Source organism: Nestor notabilis, unplaced genomic scaffold (assembly GCF_000696875.1).
Source record: "Nestor notabilis isolate BGI_N333 unplaced genomic scaffold, ASM69687v1 scaffold9283, whole genome shotgun sequence".
In the NCBI taxonomy this organism is placed as follows: Eukaryota; Metazoa; Chordata; class Aves; order Psittaciformes; family Psittacidae; genus Nestor; species Nestor notabilis.
In genome coordinates, this window is record NW_009920599.1 from 45,765 (window position 1) to 58,879 (window position 13,115).

A 13,115-nucleotide genomic window follows, 5' to 3' on the forward strand; every position below is an offset into this window, starting at 1 on the left:
TTGCTCTGCCTCCTCTGAACCATGGCAAAATGGCAAAAAAAAATCCTCTATAATTTTGGAGGTGACTTATCCAGAGAGGATCTGGGTAATAATAATCATTCAACATGCAGTTCTGAGACATGAAGTTTACCTTTCTCACAGAAAATCCTGACTACCTCCTTCTTAAATGAATACAGCAATTAATGCCTATATGAAACTTACTTGCTCCAGTGAACTTTTCCTTCAAGCGTCTGCATCTCTCCCAGTATAGCAAGTAGAAGTGATGACTTTCCACAGCCAACTTGACCCACAATCATTGTCATCTGACCTATGACAATAAGAATAACAAACACATTTTCAAGAAAAGAAAAACCCCACAGTTCTACTCAAGTCCACAAGGCCCAAATAGATCCAGTTCTACAGCACTTGAACTAGTTGTTTAAATTTGTTAGCATCCACTACACAAATAGGCAATATTGCATGTATTCATCTATGGAAATATACATTATTGGACAGTACAAGTACACACTAATGTCCTCCTTCCCTCCCACACCACCTTCCTATTGCAATGGTACTTCTCAGATCTTTCCATAAACTAATTCCCAACTCACTAACTGTGCTAGCTAGTGTGTTTGCCAGGTAAGCTTCTTGCCAGCTAGGGAGTTATGGGTCTTATTCCTTCCAAAGGAGGAAAACCCTTGGACTGGCTCATCCAGCTTGGGTACCCATGGCCTTAGACTGTAATTCCTTGGAGCAAACACCTTCTGCTGGTGTTGTATGGGGCACTGGGGCAGCACAAAGTTCATACATGTCTAGAATACCTAATGCTACAGTGAAAGAAATGATACAGACTCTGGGATTACTTAATAGTTATATATCATCTAAAATGCGTCAACCTAAAGTAATAAGCTGTTTAAAACTAAGCACTTGATAGGATATAAAAATAGCAGACTATTTAATAATATGAAATATCAACAGGTAGGAATTTTACAACATTAATACTGACCACCACCAGAACAACAATAATAATAATAGAAAATGATTGTTGCTACTTTTCACATTCGCTATGTAAGTCTTCCAAAACAAAACAGTGTTTTGTAAACCTGTGGAACTCCTAGCTAAAAGATATTGAAGATGCAAGAAATTACAGGAACTCAGATGGACAAAGATAAATTCTTTGAAAGAGAAAATAGTTGAGGATTTCTTGACAAACAAACTGCGTGAGGCTCAACGAATTGTATGAGATTAAAATAGTTCTGAAGTGGGAGACTGTAATGTTGAAGACTAGCAGGAGAAGTATAATATGTGAGTTCTGTGTCCCTGTGCATGCACTGATAGCCACTGCTGGAAATAAAATACTAAATTAGATGGACTTCTGGTTTGAATGAGTCTGGAGTTCTCCCTCATTCTTTTCTTAATCTATTAAAAATAATAATGATTTTTTTTGCAACCATCTTTTTGATATTTATTCTTACTCTTGAATTTGTTCGTGTTATTATAAAAACTATATAGCTATATAAAAACATGTAATTTTTTTGCTTATTTATAATACTTTAGGCTGTATGACTGATACAGTTCATGATCTTGTATATATTTTTAACGTTCATTTTTTCTTATAAAAATCTTGATGTGTGGTTTTGTGCTTTTCACAACATCAAGGAATGGAATTAGTAACAATTTAATTTTACATATTTCATGTTTGAGGTATGCATTTATCCTACCTGTTGGGATTCTAATGTTTATGTTGGACAATGTAGCTAAACCACTTCCCCATGAAAAGTATCCATTGGTCACCTACAAAACAGTTACCACATGTCAGTTATACAAACATATGAGGAAAAAGAAGAAAGGAATTTCTAGTTTGGATTCAAAAAATGTTACTAGAATAAATCTGTGCTTAATAGACATGGTGAGGTACACTTGTACACAAAAAAACCTGTTGGATTAGTAAAGATTGTCAAACTCAGAAAAGTTTGTGAATAAGTTAAGTTATATACATATATAACGTATGAAATGCAATACAAGAATGATCTTGAGCTGAACTTTATTTACCAAATATTTTCATTCTGTCCAATATAGGACTAAAGACTAAGAGTAATGATCACAAGACCTCAAAGGTGACAATCTAAATAGCATAGGTTATGAAGGAATGAAACATTCTTCATATTGTTATCACAGTATATCACAATATGTATCTATAGGCACTTGTGAATGTATTCCCAAAGTACAAATTGAATATTCACAGTCTATGCTGAACATAAGTAAAATGTTCCCTAGTGTACCCTAGCCTTTTTGCGCAAACCTCCTTCGGAGTTGACAGGGCCATGAAACGTTCTTTGCACAGAGCACATATATAGGGAAAAGTTGGCCAACATGACTTAAAATACTGTCATAATAAATGATACCTAATAATAATTGACAATAAATGACTCAAAAGTTTTGATGTTGGTTCTAAGAGTAAAAGAGTAGTGCATGGAAGGAAAGTCTAAAAAATATGTATTAATTTCTGAATTTCAGATTATCTAGGTTTTGTTCCTTTAGTCTCTGATGATGCCTCTTCATTTCCTGAGAAGACAGGGAATCACTGCAAAGATCTGGTCAGAAGCTAATTCTTTTCATTTTATTTTTGGCTAAATTTATTTAAGGGCTTGTTCTTGCAGTGGACAATTTGCCTTCGGAAGAACAGCAACAATTGGGCACTATCTGGTACGGTGCAGGAGGACCTGCTCTTTGTAAAGAATGAGACAATAATTTCAGTGTTACCACCTTGATTGCAATATCATCTATCTCCACAGGACGTGTTTGCTTCCTTGTTGGCTGTTCATAGCTTTCAAGCTGATACCTTAAGGGCTGCCTCCTGTTGATGGCCTTGGTGTGCTACATGGTGAAATGAAGAAAGGAGAAAAGTTGGAATTCTCAAGAGAGTACAGCATTTGGTTCCCTATAAAACAAACAATCCATTCTTTCTCTTATCACCATTCTAGGTCACAAGAAGAAACCAGTGCTTTTCAATATCTGTGATAATAAAGACACACTACTATGATGCACATAGGGTAATGTTTTAAACACCTTCTACTGAAGCACAGGAAATATCTGATTTTTTGTTTCCCATGCATAACCATCCCAAACTTCAGCTTTGTCATCCTTCTCAAACCGCTAGGTAAGTCTGTCCCACCTGAGGTATCTCCAGACAAAGTTGTGTCAGTAAAGGTGTAATGACATGCAGAGTTACCAGTTTGGTTATTGCAAGCAGAATAGCTACAGGAGCAAGAAGCATATCAAATTAGCTTGTGCAGAGTACCTTACTAATGCATAATAGTGATTGTGGAACTAGCTGGTTCAGAGCTACCTGTGGTATTCATGAGTGCCACTGTATTGAGCTAAATTGGTGTAATCTTAGTGATTCCATATAGGTGGGCTGATTACAGTGATTGATTTAGCCTTTACAGATATTACCTTTAGTTTTCCCTCTCGCCATCATCTAAACTTTGCCTCTCTCTGTAGTGCTAGGCAAAAGGTGGACAAAAGTAATAAAACAAAGGCTGAAACAGTTTCATTTTTGTTTCCTTCATTATAATTGTTGACCCGGAGAAATGTTTTTTTTCAGGTTTGCAGACTGATATAATTTAGCCCAAAATAAAACTTATTTTGTGCTAATCCTGTTGTCTGTTGCTGTCTACAAGTTTCAGCCACATTTCAATTTATGTAATCAGATTGAAACAGGTGAAATATCTAGCTTTAGAAAAACGTCAAAATGAAAAAAAACAACCCCACAACTTTTCCCAAATCATCTCTCAGGTGTTTTGCCCCCCTCAGATTTTACTCAAATTCACTGTGTGTTTAGCACTCCAGAAAAAGAATCTTGGAATTAATTCCTATTTCACAAAGTTTGCTGTTTCCCACCTACAATTCTGAACTTCCCAGAGCAGGAATTGGGACTACCTAGAGATGCTCAACGTAAGATGGATTGTACTGGCATATATGGTACAAACCCCATAATCACAGGAAACGTACATGGGTCTTTTATGTAAACTGAGAAGGATGAATTTGAACCATGTGTAAATGTGTTGGTGTGTTGTGGGTTTTTTATCACTACTGGCACTTCAGCAATGCTTAAAGGTGTTTGGGGACCCTTCATGTCAAAGAAAAACAGAGATCCTGACATAGAAGGCAAAACTGTTCTATATCAGAGTCAGACTAGAAGCCAAAACTCACAAGCCCTATCAGCTTGGCCAGTGGCCTTGTATTGCCTATATGGCCTCTCTGCTTTGAAATTTAGTGTCATAAACCAGAACTTACAAGTCCTGTGTGCTTCTTACAGGATTCATAAGCTACAGAGCTGTCCCCACCTCTCCAGCTGTCATCTCCAATCTCATCACTCAGGAGAAACTCATTCAACTTCTGTACACTTGAAAGAAAACAGGAGTGAGTTAAATAAACCCAGGTTTCCATGAGTACGTTTCCATTTTTGTGCAGTTCAGTCACCAGGATGTATCAGAAATGTTCCAAAAGAAGTTCATAGGAACGGATTGTCTGCCACCCTGGTGGCAAGTGACAATTTATTTATGTGGAGGAAGGACAGATGAAAATAATTAGACATCGTACTGGTAGCTGGGAATGAAGAGGAGAGCTAGTCGTGTGAGTGGCACGGGAGCTCTGTGGGGATGTTTTCCATCTTGGCAGACTTATCCCTGTGCCTTTCTCATGCCTACACACAGTCACGATTCATAACTGAGTCATTCACCCACCTACATCCTCTGAAAATGACAATGCACTAGGTGCATCCTGAACACAGTTTTTGCAGAACTCAGAACAGCCATGGCCAGCCTTGGAGAAATACAGCAAGAGGTCTTTTTGCCTGCTTCTTAAAACTGTCCACTGGGAAATACAGCACACAAGTTCAATACATTCTTTATCACAGAAAAATTTGATCATCTTTCCTCTGTTGAAAGGAAAATTTATATGTCTAACTCCCACATCAGAATTTCAGTCTTAAACAAGTGCGCCAAGCAAGAATTTATCTTCTTGTAGAAGATGACACCTTGTTCTGATCATCTGCCTAAGAAGAGGTCAACCATTACTTCGCATTTGAATGACCTGAGAAGCTTTCATGGTGTTAGAACTACTCTTTAACATAAAATGGAGAATCTGACCAAAGTATAAGCACCTAATCATAACATAAATGAATGTATAACTCATATACATGTATTTGATTGATGATACGGCCATGAGGTGGCCAAGCATACATTCTTCATTCTTCAATTAGGGGACATGATGTTCATGGGAGAAAGATGTTAAGAAATAAATTTGCCAAAGGGTAAAGTTTGTTTTGGCAAATATGGTCTTTAAATAATGTCCTGAGGGCTGACCAGCAGTGTTAAGGAAAATGTACACACCATTTTGGTATTAGGACTATGCTAAACATAGTGCAGAGATGTAGAGGCTGAGATGATTTATGAAGGCGCCTTGAGATTTTCCACTAGCCAGAAATCATTTTAAACCTCGGGAAAATGTCTCATGTGGCTCTGCTGCTGCTTTGATAAAAATAAACCGTATTTAATTATATATATTTCTTTAAAGTGAGTGTGGTGCTGGCAAATGACAGCTGTGGAGACTGATGTCCCTATGACTGTTATCTGTTATTATCATTACCTACTAAAACCAGGCAGTGGCAGCTGCAATGCAATACCTTGACACTGTGCCTCAGTCTTGGCAAGAAGGAACTATGTTTCTGATTGAGAGGGTTAGATCTGTCCTTCCATCCTGCTAGTGCTTGACATCTGACACATTACTGCCAGTCAGGTGTCAGTGTGTGCCTCGTGGGACATCCTGGCAATGTGTGTATCTGCATAATTGTCCCATGATCATGAGTCTTCCCATAGAGACCACTGATGCAACAGCCAAAAGTCTGAAATTTGACTTACTACCAACTAGCTCTCTTGACATTAACTGCTCTATAGCCTGCTCTATAAAGCACACAGGGAGTTGTTTTGTTGGGCTATTTGCAGAAATAAATGCCTGGATCATACGTGTTTCTGATGAAGCAACACATTTCGTGAGATCCGTTTCCTTTTTTTTTTAGATCTTTTCCACTTTGTAACAACTTTTTCACTGTCTTGCCATGCAGATCCCTAACCCTCACAGATGAAACTCCCAAATATCTGGCTTGCCATGCTTCCCTTCCTGCATCTCTGTACTGCCATTCAGGGGAAAGGGATTTCCTCTATAAGAGAAGTCCTGTATGGCTCAGCTTCCTTTGGTTAACTAGTCCTTCATTGTCCAGTGTTCCTTCATCCACTGTCTTACCTGAGAGAGCCCATGCTAGTGCTAGAATATGAGAGTCAGGACAATACCAAACTCTCCCTTAAAGCCCAATGCACCCTTTTGGAGGTAGGTAAGAGTTAAGGCTGTTGCTCTTCCTTGCAGCAGCAGAGCCAGTTGTGCTAGATAGTTTCACACCAGTCTCATCTCCCTCTGTCTTGGCAAGTTCCCAGAAGAGTAGTAGGTAAGAGTGGTGGTGGGTGGCCACTGTGAGAAGAGGAGCATATCCCAAGGAAGGACAGTCCAGCTCTGTATCTGAACTGACAAACTTGGTGAAATTATAAAAAAAATGGAACATTTCTTTGTCTCTGTATCATGCAGTAAAAAGAAATGGTTATTCTGATTTCTTTCACATTTTTTAACATCTGAGTCCCACCTCTTAATCCCCTTCCTTGTGAGCAGGTAGAAACAACCTTTGTCTGCAGCACCTTCCCTGTTGTATTACTGAACATAGGTGTTCAAGAGTTGGAGAAACTAGAAGGGCTCCTTACCTTACAATAGCCTTGACAGCAAAGCGAACTACTGTGGAGAGCAGGAACAGTGGTGTGACCAGGATGTGAAACAATGACAGTGATGCAAAGGCCTGAGCGGGCTGCAGTGGCTTGTCATTCGTATATGCGTAAGTCACAAAAGTCTGTTACATCAGGAAAAGAGCATGTCAGGATAAGGACTCTTGAAAAAGTTGGACAAGAACAGCAAGCAAAACATTTTACTCAACTAAGGCAAAAAACTATATGCATCAATTTATTGGGAATCCCAGTAAACTGAAGAGAAAGGATCTTCTATTAAAGTGGAAATGATTTTAAAAACTTGATGGTGATTTCAAGAGATTTACACATTTAAGAATGGAAAAAAATTCTTTGTAAAGTTTTGTAATTGACTTCAGAGTTTAGAGGAAACACACAACCCATGAAAATCAGTAAGAATCTAATAAATCTTCTAGGTTTTTTCACAGATGCAGAACTATGGCCATATTTCATCCAATTCTGGTACATGCTGACAGCATATTCTGAGTAATGCCCTCGGAATTTGGTCTATGAAGACTCCTTACTGACCAGCATACCATAGTTCCTCTAGTTCATTATGCCGAGATTTAAACATGGCCAAAGGACAAGCAAAATTTATTTCTCCTTAAACTGCAGAGTACCCTTTCTTGAAAACTTAAATGGAACTTTGAAACAGGAATGATTTTCACAGCTAGACAATAGAAAAGCAAAGCCACCCAAACTCCATTCAAAATGAAAGCTTCTCAGAATAGGTCTTCTTTTAAGTTGCAATGATTTTTTTTCTTTCTTTCTTTCTTATAGTAAAAATTTTCATTTATTTTGACTTTTACCAATCCAGACCACAGTTGGTAAAATACCAGCTCTGGGAATGGCAATTCCACTGTCATGCTGTCCTACAGTTAGCAGGGGACATTACTCATCTGCTGTTTTTATGAGGAATATGTCCTACAACAACAATGGTGTTCTTCCTTTCTTTCTTTTCCTCCTTACTTTTTCTCTCCCTTTTTCTAAGGAAAAGTAAAAACGCCATATCTTACTGCAAGAACAGCTGCTATTGGTATGGCTGCATTCATAAATACTGTGAAAGAGAAATAAAATAAGCATCAGATTATATGGAATAAGAAAAAACAGTTGTACAATTAGTTGTATGGCACTAGAAAAAATTACTTCCAGTTAAAGTAACTGAAACTCCCAAAGGAAAATTGCTCTGCAGGAAGAAATTTCCTTCCATGACAGAGATCTTAAACACACAAACAAATAAACCAAGGAACTATCTCATTTGCATGCTTTAGTGAACTGGGATAAAAAGTTTTATGTGTGCACAATTATTATGCAACACAACTAAAAGATTACCTTCTCAGCTTTTCTACTTTACAGAAAATACAATTTCTTTCAGACACTAATTTATCTTTGCTGCAATCAGAGCTGCTCATCTGGAGCCTCCTTACTATAAAGCAACTCATAGCTGTAATGTCATAATGAAGGTGACAGGAAATGTACTAGAAGACAATCACAAGATATGCTCTGTATTTTCAAGTTTCTGTGTTATATATTACTCATGACTTTTTATTTTAACCACATTACACACACACACACACAAAAGTGTCAAAGGCACAGCTGTATCTCACTTTACTTGAAGTCAAGAGGAATGCTGACATGAAGAACAGGATTCATTTCTGAGCGCTAAAAACACAGTTACTTACTAGACAGAGATGTGTGAAGTGCAAAGGTTTTGAGACTGGTGAGTTCCTTCATTCTTGTTTCTTCCACACTGGTACAAAATATGTGCTCCCAGGCATACAGCTTTAATAACTTAATGCCTTTCATTATCTCATTGGTTTTCTTCAATCTCTCAGTAGAATAGTCCTTCATTTCAAAAGAAAACAAGGATAAGACATTGGTTTGTAGTTTTAATGAAATGCTTTTTTCCCTTCACTTCTGTTGTAAAATTCATTAAAGAGCTATAATTTCATTTATTTCTGATTTTGTATAGGCTTTCAGTTGCCATACTGAGTAAAACAATATAAAATTCCATGTTCTTTGGAGATACTAAATTGCCTACAATCATTAAGTGACTGAAAAGAAAAAAAAAATCATCTGAATCCTTCAAATAGAGGGTAAAACTCATGGAGGTGGATTAGTAGGTCAATGATGTCTGCAACAATAGGCAGAAGACTACATGTGTGTAACTGCTGATGCAAGATCTGTTCTGGGATACATACAGATAGGTCATGAAACTAAGTGAGATGTTTATTGGAGAGGGGTTTTTTACAATAGCATGTAGTGATAGGACAAGGGAATGTGGTTTTAAGATGACAGAGGGGAGATTTAGATTAAACATCAGGAAGAAATTCTTCACTATGAGGGTGGTGAGACACTGGAACAGGCTGCCCAGAAAAGCTGTGGCTGCCCCATCCCTGGCAGTGTTCAAGGCCAGGTTGGACGGGGCTTTGAGCAACCTGGTCTAGTAGAATGTGTCTCTGCCCATGGAGGTTGGAACTAGATGAGCTTTAAGGTCCCTTCCAATCTGAACCATTCTGTGAGTTATGATTGTATGATATTTAACTAATTGCGCCTCACCAGAAAACAGTAAGTTTTGGTAAACTCATAATCCAAAAGATGTTATGAGTTAGAGGAACTTAGAAAAGAGCAAAAAGAAAGATTCAGACTATTTCTGAAATTATGCGAAGATTGATCCTTTGTTGGCATAAATTAGCACAACTCAACAGGACTGAAGAATGCTGAAGATTGGATCCATGTCTAGAATCACAGAATCATAGAATCATTTAGGTTGGAAAAGTTCTTCCAATCCAACCGCTTACCTAGCACTGCCAAGTGCACCGCTAAACTATGTCACTAAGTGCCACATCTACATGTCTTTTAACTACAGCAGCCTGTTCCAATGCTACACAACCCTTTGGTGAAGAAATTTTTCCTAATATCCAATCTAAACCTCCCCTGAGGTTCAGTCCACATATGTATAATCTGCTTACTGAATATTAAGATAAAAAGGATATCTTTAAATATTTAGTATTTAAATATTAAATAATTTAATATTTGACAACTTCAAATATTTGACAACTCAAACATCAAAGGTTGATTAAAAAAGTTCAAGGGTCATGAGTATAAAGTTAAAAATTAGACAGAGTATCAGAAAACATTTCTAATGGGTAAACTAAATTAGACAGCAATATAAACTTACAGCAGTGAAGAATGTAGAATAGATATTAATCCAGCAGTGCCAGCTGATTTTTAGAGAACACCAAAGCTTGGGATGAGAGCATAAATTCTCTAGCTATTTCAGAGGGCAGTTGTACACATTCCCCAATAGTGTCCTCCTATAATTTATCAGTCATATGTACTGTTTCCTAACACCCCATGAAATACCACATCTGAATGTAGGAATAACACCTTTCCATGGAATTAAATTGAGATGAAATTGTACTAGCTGGGTGAGAAATAGTCTTCGCAGAGAAGGTAGGTCAATGTTTTTTTTTTAGATTCTTGTCTGACAAATGTTAGGAAGGAAGCGGTACTGACCCACAGAAAAACAGAAAGGGAGGGATGATGGAATTAAGGGGTGGCTTGCCCAAACCTCCACAGTGAATGTTCCCTAACAACAAGAACAGAATCCAGAATTCCTGTTTCCCCATTCTCATTTCTGGATGACAAATGTCGCTGAAATAATTTACTTACAAGAGTGCTCTTCTGAGCCTCAGCCAACTTTGTAGCTATGAAGTACTGTATTGGAGCTAACAGTACAATGACAGCAGCACCCACCAAGGCACTCACTCCAAGTAAATTATAGAGTAAGATCACACCCATTATTATCTGTGAAGAAAAAAGGAACATGGAAAAGAAAAAAAAAAAAAGGATTTCAGTATGCCAGAATGATAGCAAGAAAAAAATATTTGTTATTCTAATAAACAGTTAGATGGTTCCTAGGAATCAGCTGAGCCCATTCTTCAGAAGGTCATGTTTGGAAAGTGTGGGAAATGAACCCAGAAGCCTTTATTTTTGACATTAGCTGCATAGTTCGTGTTACTGCCTAGTAGTCCTAATTCCAGATGAGGTTTACATAGAACTAAAAGAGCACTAAAATAATGGTGCTTTCCCCAAGGCATTTTACAGAATCACTGGCCTCAAGTCTTATTTACATGAGAGCTCCTTACATCACTCTGGAAGTATTCAAAGGTTTTAGGACTGCCGTGAATCACAGTTGCATTTTGCAGCTGGAGGCAGAGGCAATTCTAAGACAGGCACTGAAACCCAAAGCAGATGTGCTGGGAGTGACACAAACCTGAACTTGTGCATCAATGCCATGTAGCCCTGTAGGAAAATACTGAGATGCTATCTTGGCCCTGCAAAGAGTTTGGGAACACTTCCTGCAAAGGTTTACCTGGCTCTCATGCAACTACCATGATTCTGGTTTCCAAGCTAATACAAGCTATATGAAGCAAGAATTCTTATTAAAAGCTCCACTTTGTGGTACAGAGCTGTCCTCAGTGATAACAGGGCATATGGAACTACTTCCCTACTTTGTATTTTTGTTATCTCTTAAGTCAGTTCTGTCTTTAGATCTCTCTTCTTATTATACAATATCAGAAATAAGAACCAGTGGAGTTCAATATTTTGAAAGCATTATTTAGCTTTTTAGGCTTCTGTAATGTAAATTAGCATACCTAGATGCCATTTTCTTAACAGAATAATACGAGGTTACAAGTAGCAATTTGTACTTGTGTAAACTGAAGCCTTTACTGGGGGACTGATCCTGCAATGAATTTTTCCTTTTGGTACACAATTGAGATATATATATGTGTGTATATATATAAGAAACCACACAATAATATATATATATACACGCAATATATTTTCTTAGATTCACCCCAGTCTTCGGCAGACTATGTCTATATTTGACCACACTGGATGGATATAAGTTCAGTATTTGCTACAAGCTGTTCTGCTGTTCAAGGTGGGGGCAGCCTTGACAATTGCTGTTTCTTGGAATATCCCTTGAAGCTCAGCTCCTTTGCATAAGGCAAGACAGGACAGTCCTATCACCTTTTCTAGAGTGGTATAGTTATAATCCAGCTCATATTTACCAAAGGTTAGTTTCTACCATTATTTTTCAAAAAACGCCAACCAAATTAGTTTAAAAAGGCAGAAAGACATATTACCACAAAATCAGTGTCATTGATATCAGCTGCATGGTATTTTGAGAAGGAAATAGTAAGTATTCACCTTTCCATTTTATTGTTGGAGCAGAGGTGTAGGGCAATTGCTATGATTAAGAGCTTTAGAGCAGAAGGAGCCCTGTATAGCCACAGATGCTCACTCACCAAGTGCACTCAAAGGGTCCAAAATTCATGGGTGAATCATCAGAAGCTCCCTCAAACCAGCCTTTTATAGCAGTGGTGAGGAAGGCCATTACATTTCTACAGTAGCTGGGGCAGAAATTTCATTAAAGAGACAAATGAGTGGCAAACGTAGGCTACATGCAATTATTCACTAGCCACAGTAAACAGACCACCTGTTCATTAAACAACATTCAAAGTATTAACAGCAACTCTTCCAGATAAACCTGGACGTAAAACAGTGACTTAAAATGAAACCCTCCGTGTATTTTTAATTTCTGCCACCATGTAAACTTCTTAGTCTTTTTGTCCAGAAACTATTTAATGACTCTCTAAACCTTACCTGATCCATCAGTAATAGTAATATTGCTGAATATTATAATAGATTACTGATAGTTCCAGGAATTTCAGCAAAGCAGATCTACTATAAGAGTGGGTTCTATCCCTTTTTAAACTTGTATAATGTCAGCAGGATCACCCACACCTAAAGACCATGCCAATCCCACCCCAAACTAAAATTCTGAAGGTGCTACAGGAGTCCAAGCTTCATGGAAAATCATCATGGCTTAGGTCATTACGTCATTTAGAACTTCTGAAGGTTTCTTTCAGGCTAGTAATCTTTACCTTTCCTTCCTACAGATCTGCCTACAGATCTTTCCCAGCCTGGTTAAGAACCAGACCTTTACAGTAAGTAAGCTTGTTTAGATGAGAGCTCCTCTGAGCATTTCTCACAGTGCACTGTCAGTGCTGCTGTCAGTCACTGAGCAGAATTCTATTGCTTTTTGCTCCTACCACAAAACTGAGTTACAAGTGGGCACTGCAAATTCAATATTTAGCGCTGGGCAGATGCCTGTGCTGCTGCCATGTGGCAGAAGTAAAAGCAATGACTTTTGTCAGAAGTGGAAGAAATATGAACCAGGAAAGGATGACAAGTCATGATTCTTAAAGTCACAGA

At 37.9% G+C, this 13,115-nt stretch overlaps 1 protein-coding gene across 1 annotated transcript in view; it reads right to left on the reverse strand.

The window, feature by feature from the left end:
- Positions 1–13,115, reverse strand: part of LOC104402776 (ATP-binding cassette sub-family C member 9) — a 70,616-nt gene that overhangs the window by 34,882 nt on the left and 22,619 nt on the right. Inside the window, exons 10-17 of the mRNA XM_010010745.1 lie at positions 10,503–10,637; positions 8,510–8,672; positions 7,844–7,884; positions 6,792–6,934; positions 4,279–4,387; positions 2,746–2,856; positions 1,701–1,773; positions 202–307 (exon numbers count right to left, since the gene is read on the reverse strand). Of these exons, the coding sequence (XP_010009047.1) occupies positions 202–307; positions 1,701–1,773; positions 2,746–2,856; positions 4,279–4,387; positions 6,792–6,934; positions 7,844–7,884; positions 8,510–8,672; positions 10,503–10,637 (881 nt within the window). The remainder of the gene's footprint in view (positions 1–201; positions 308–1,700; positions 1,774–2,745; positions 2,857–4,278; positions 4,388–6,791; positions 6,935–7,843; positions 7,885–8,509; positions 8,673–10,502; positions 10,638–13,115) is intronic.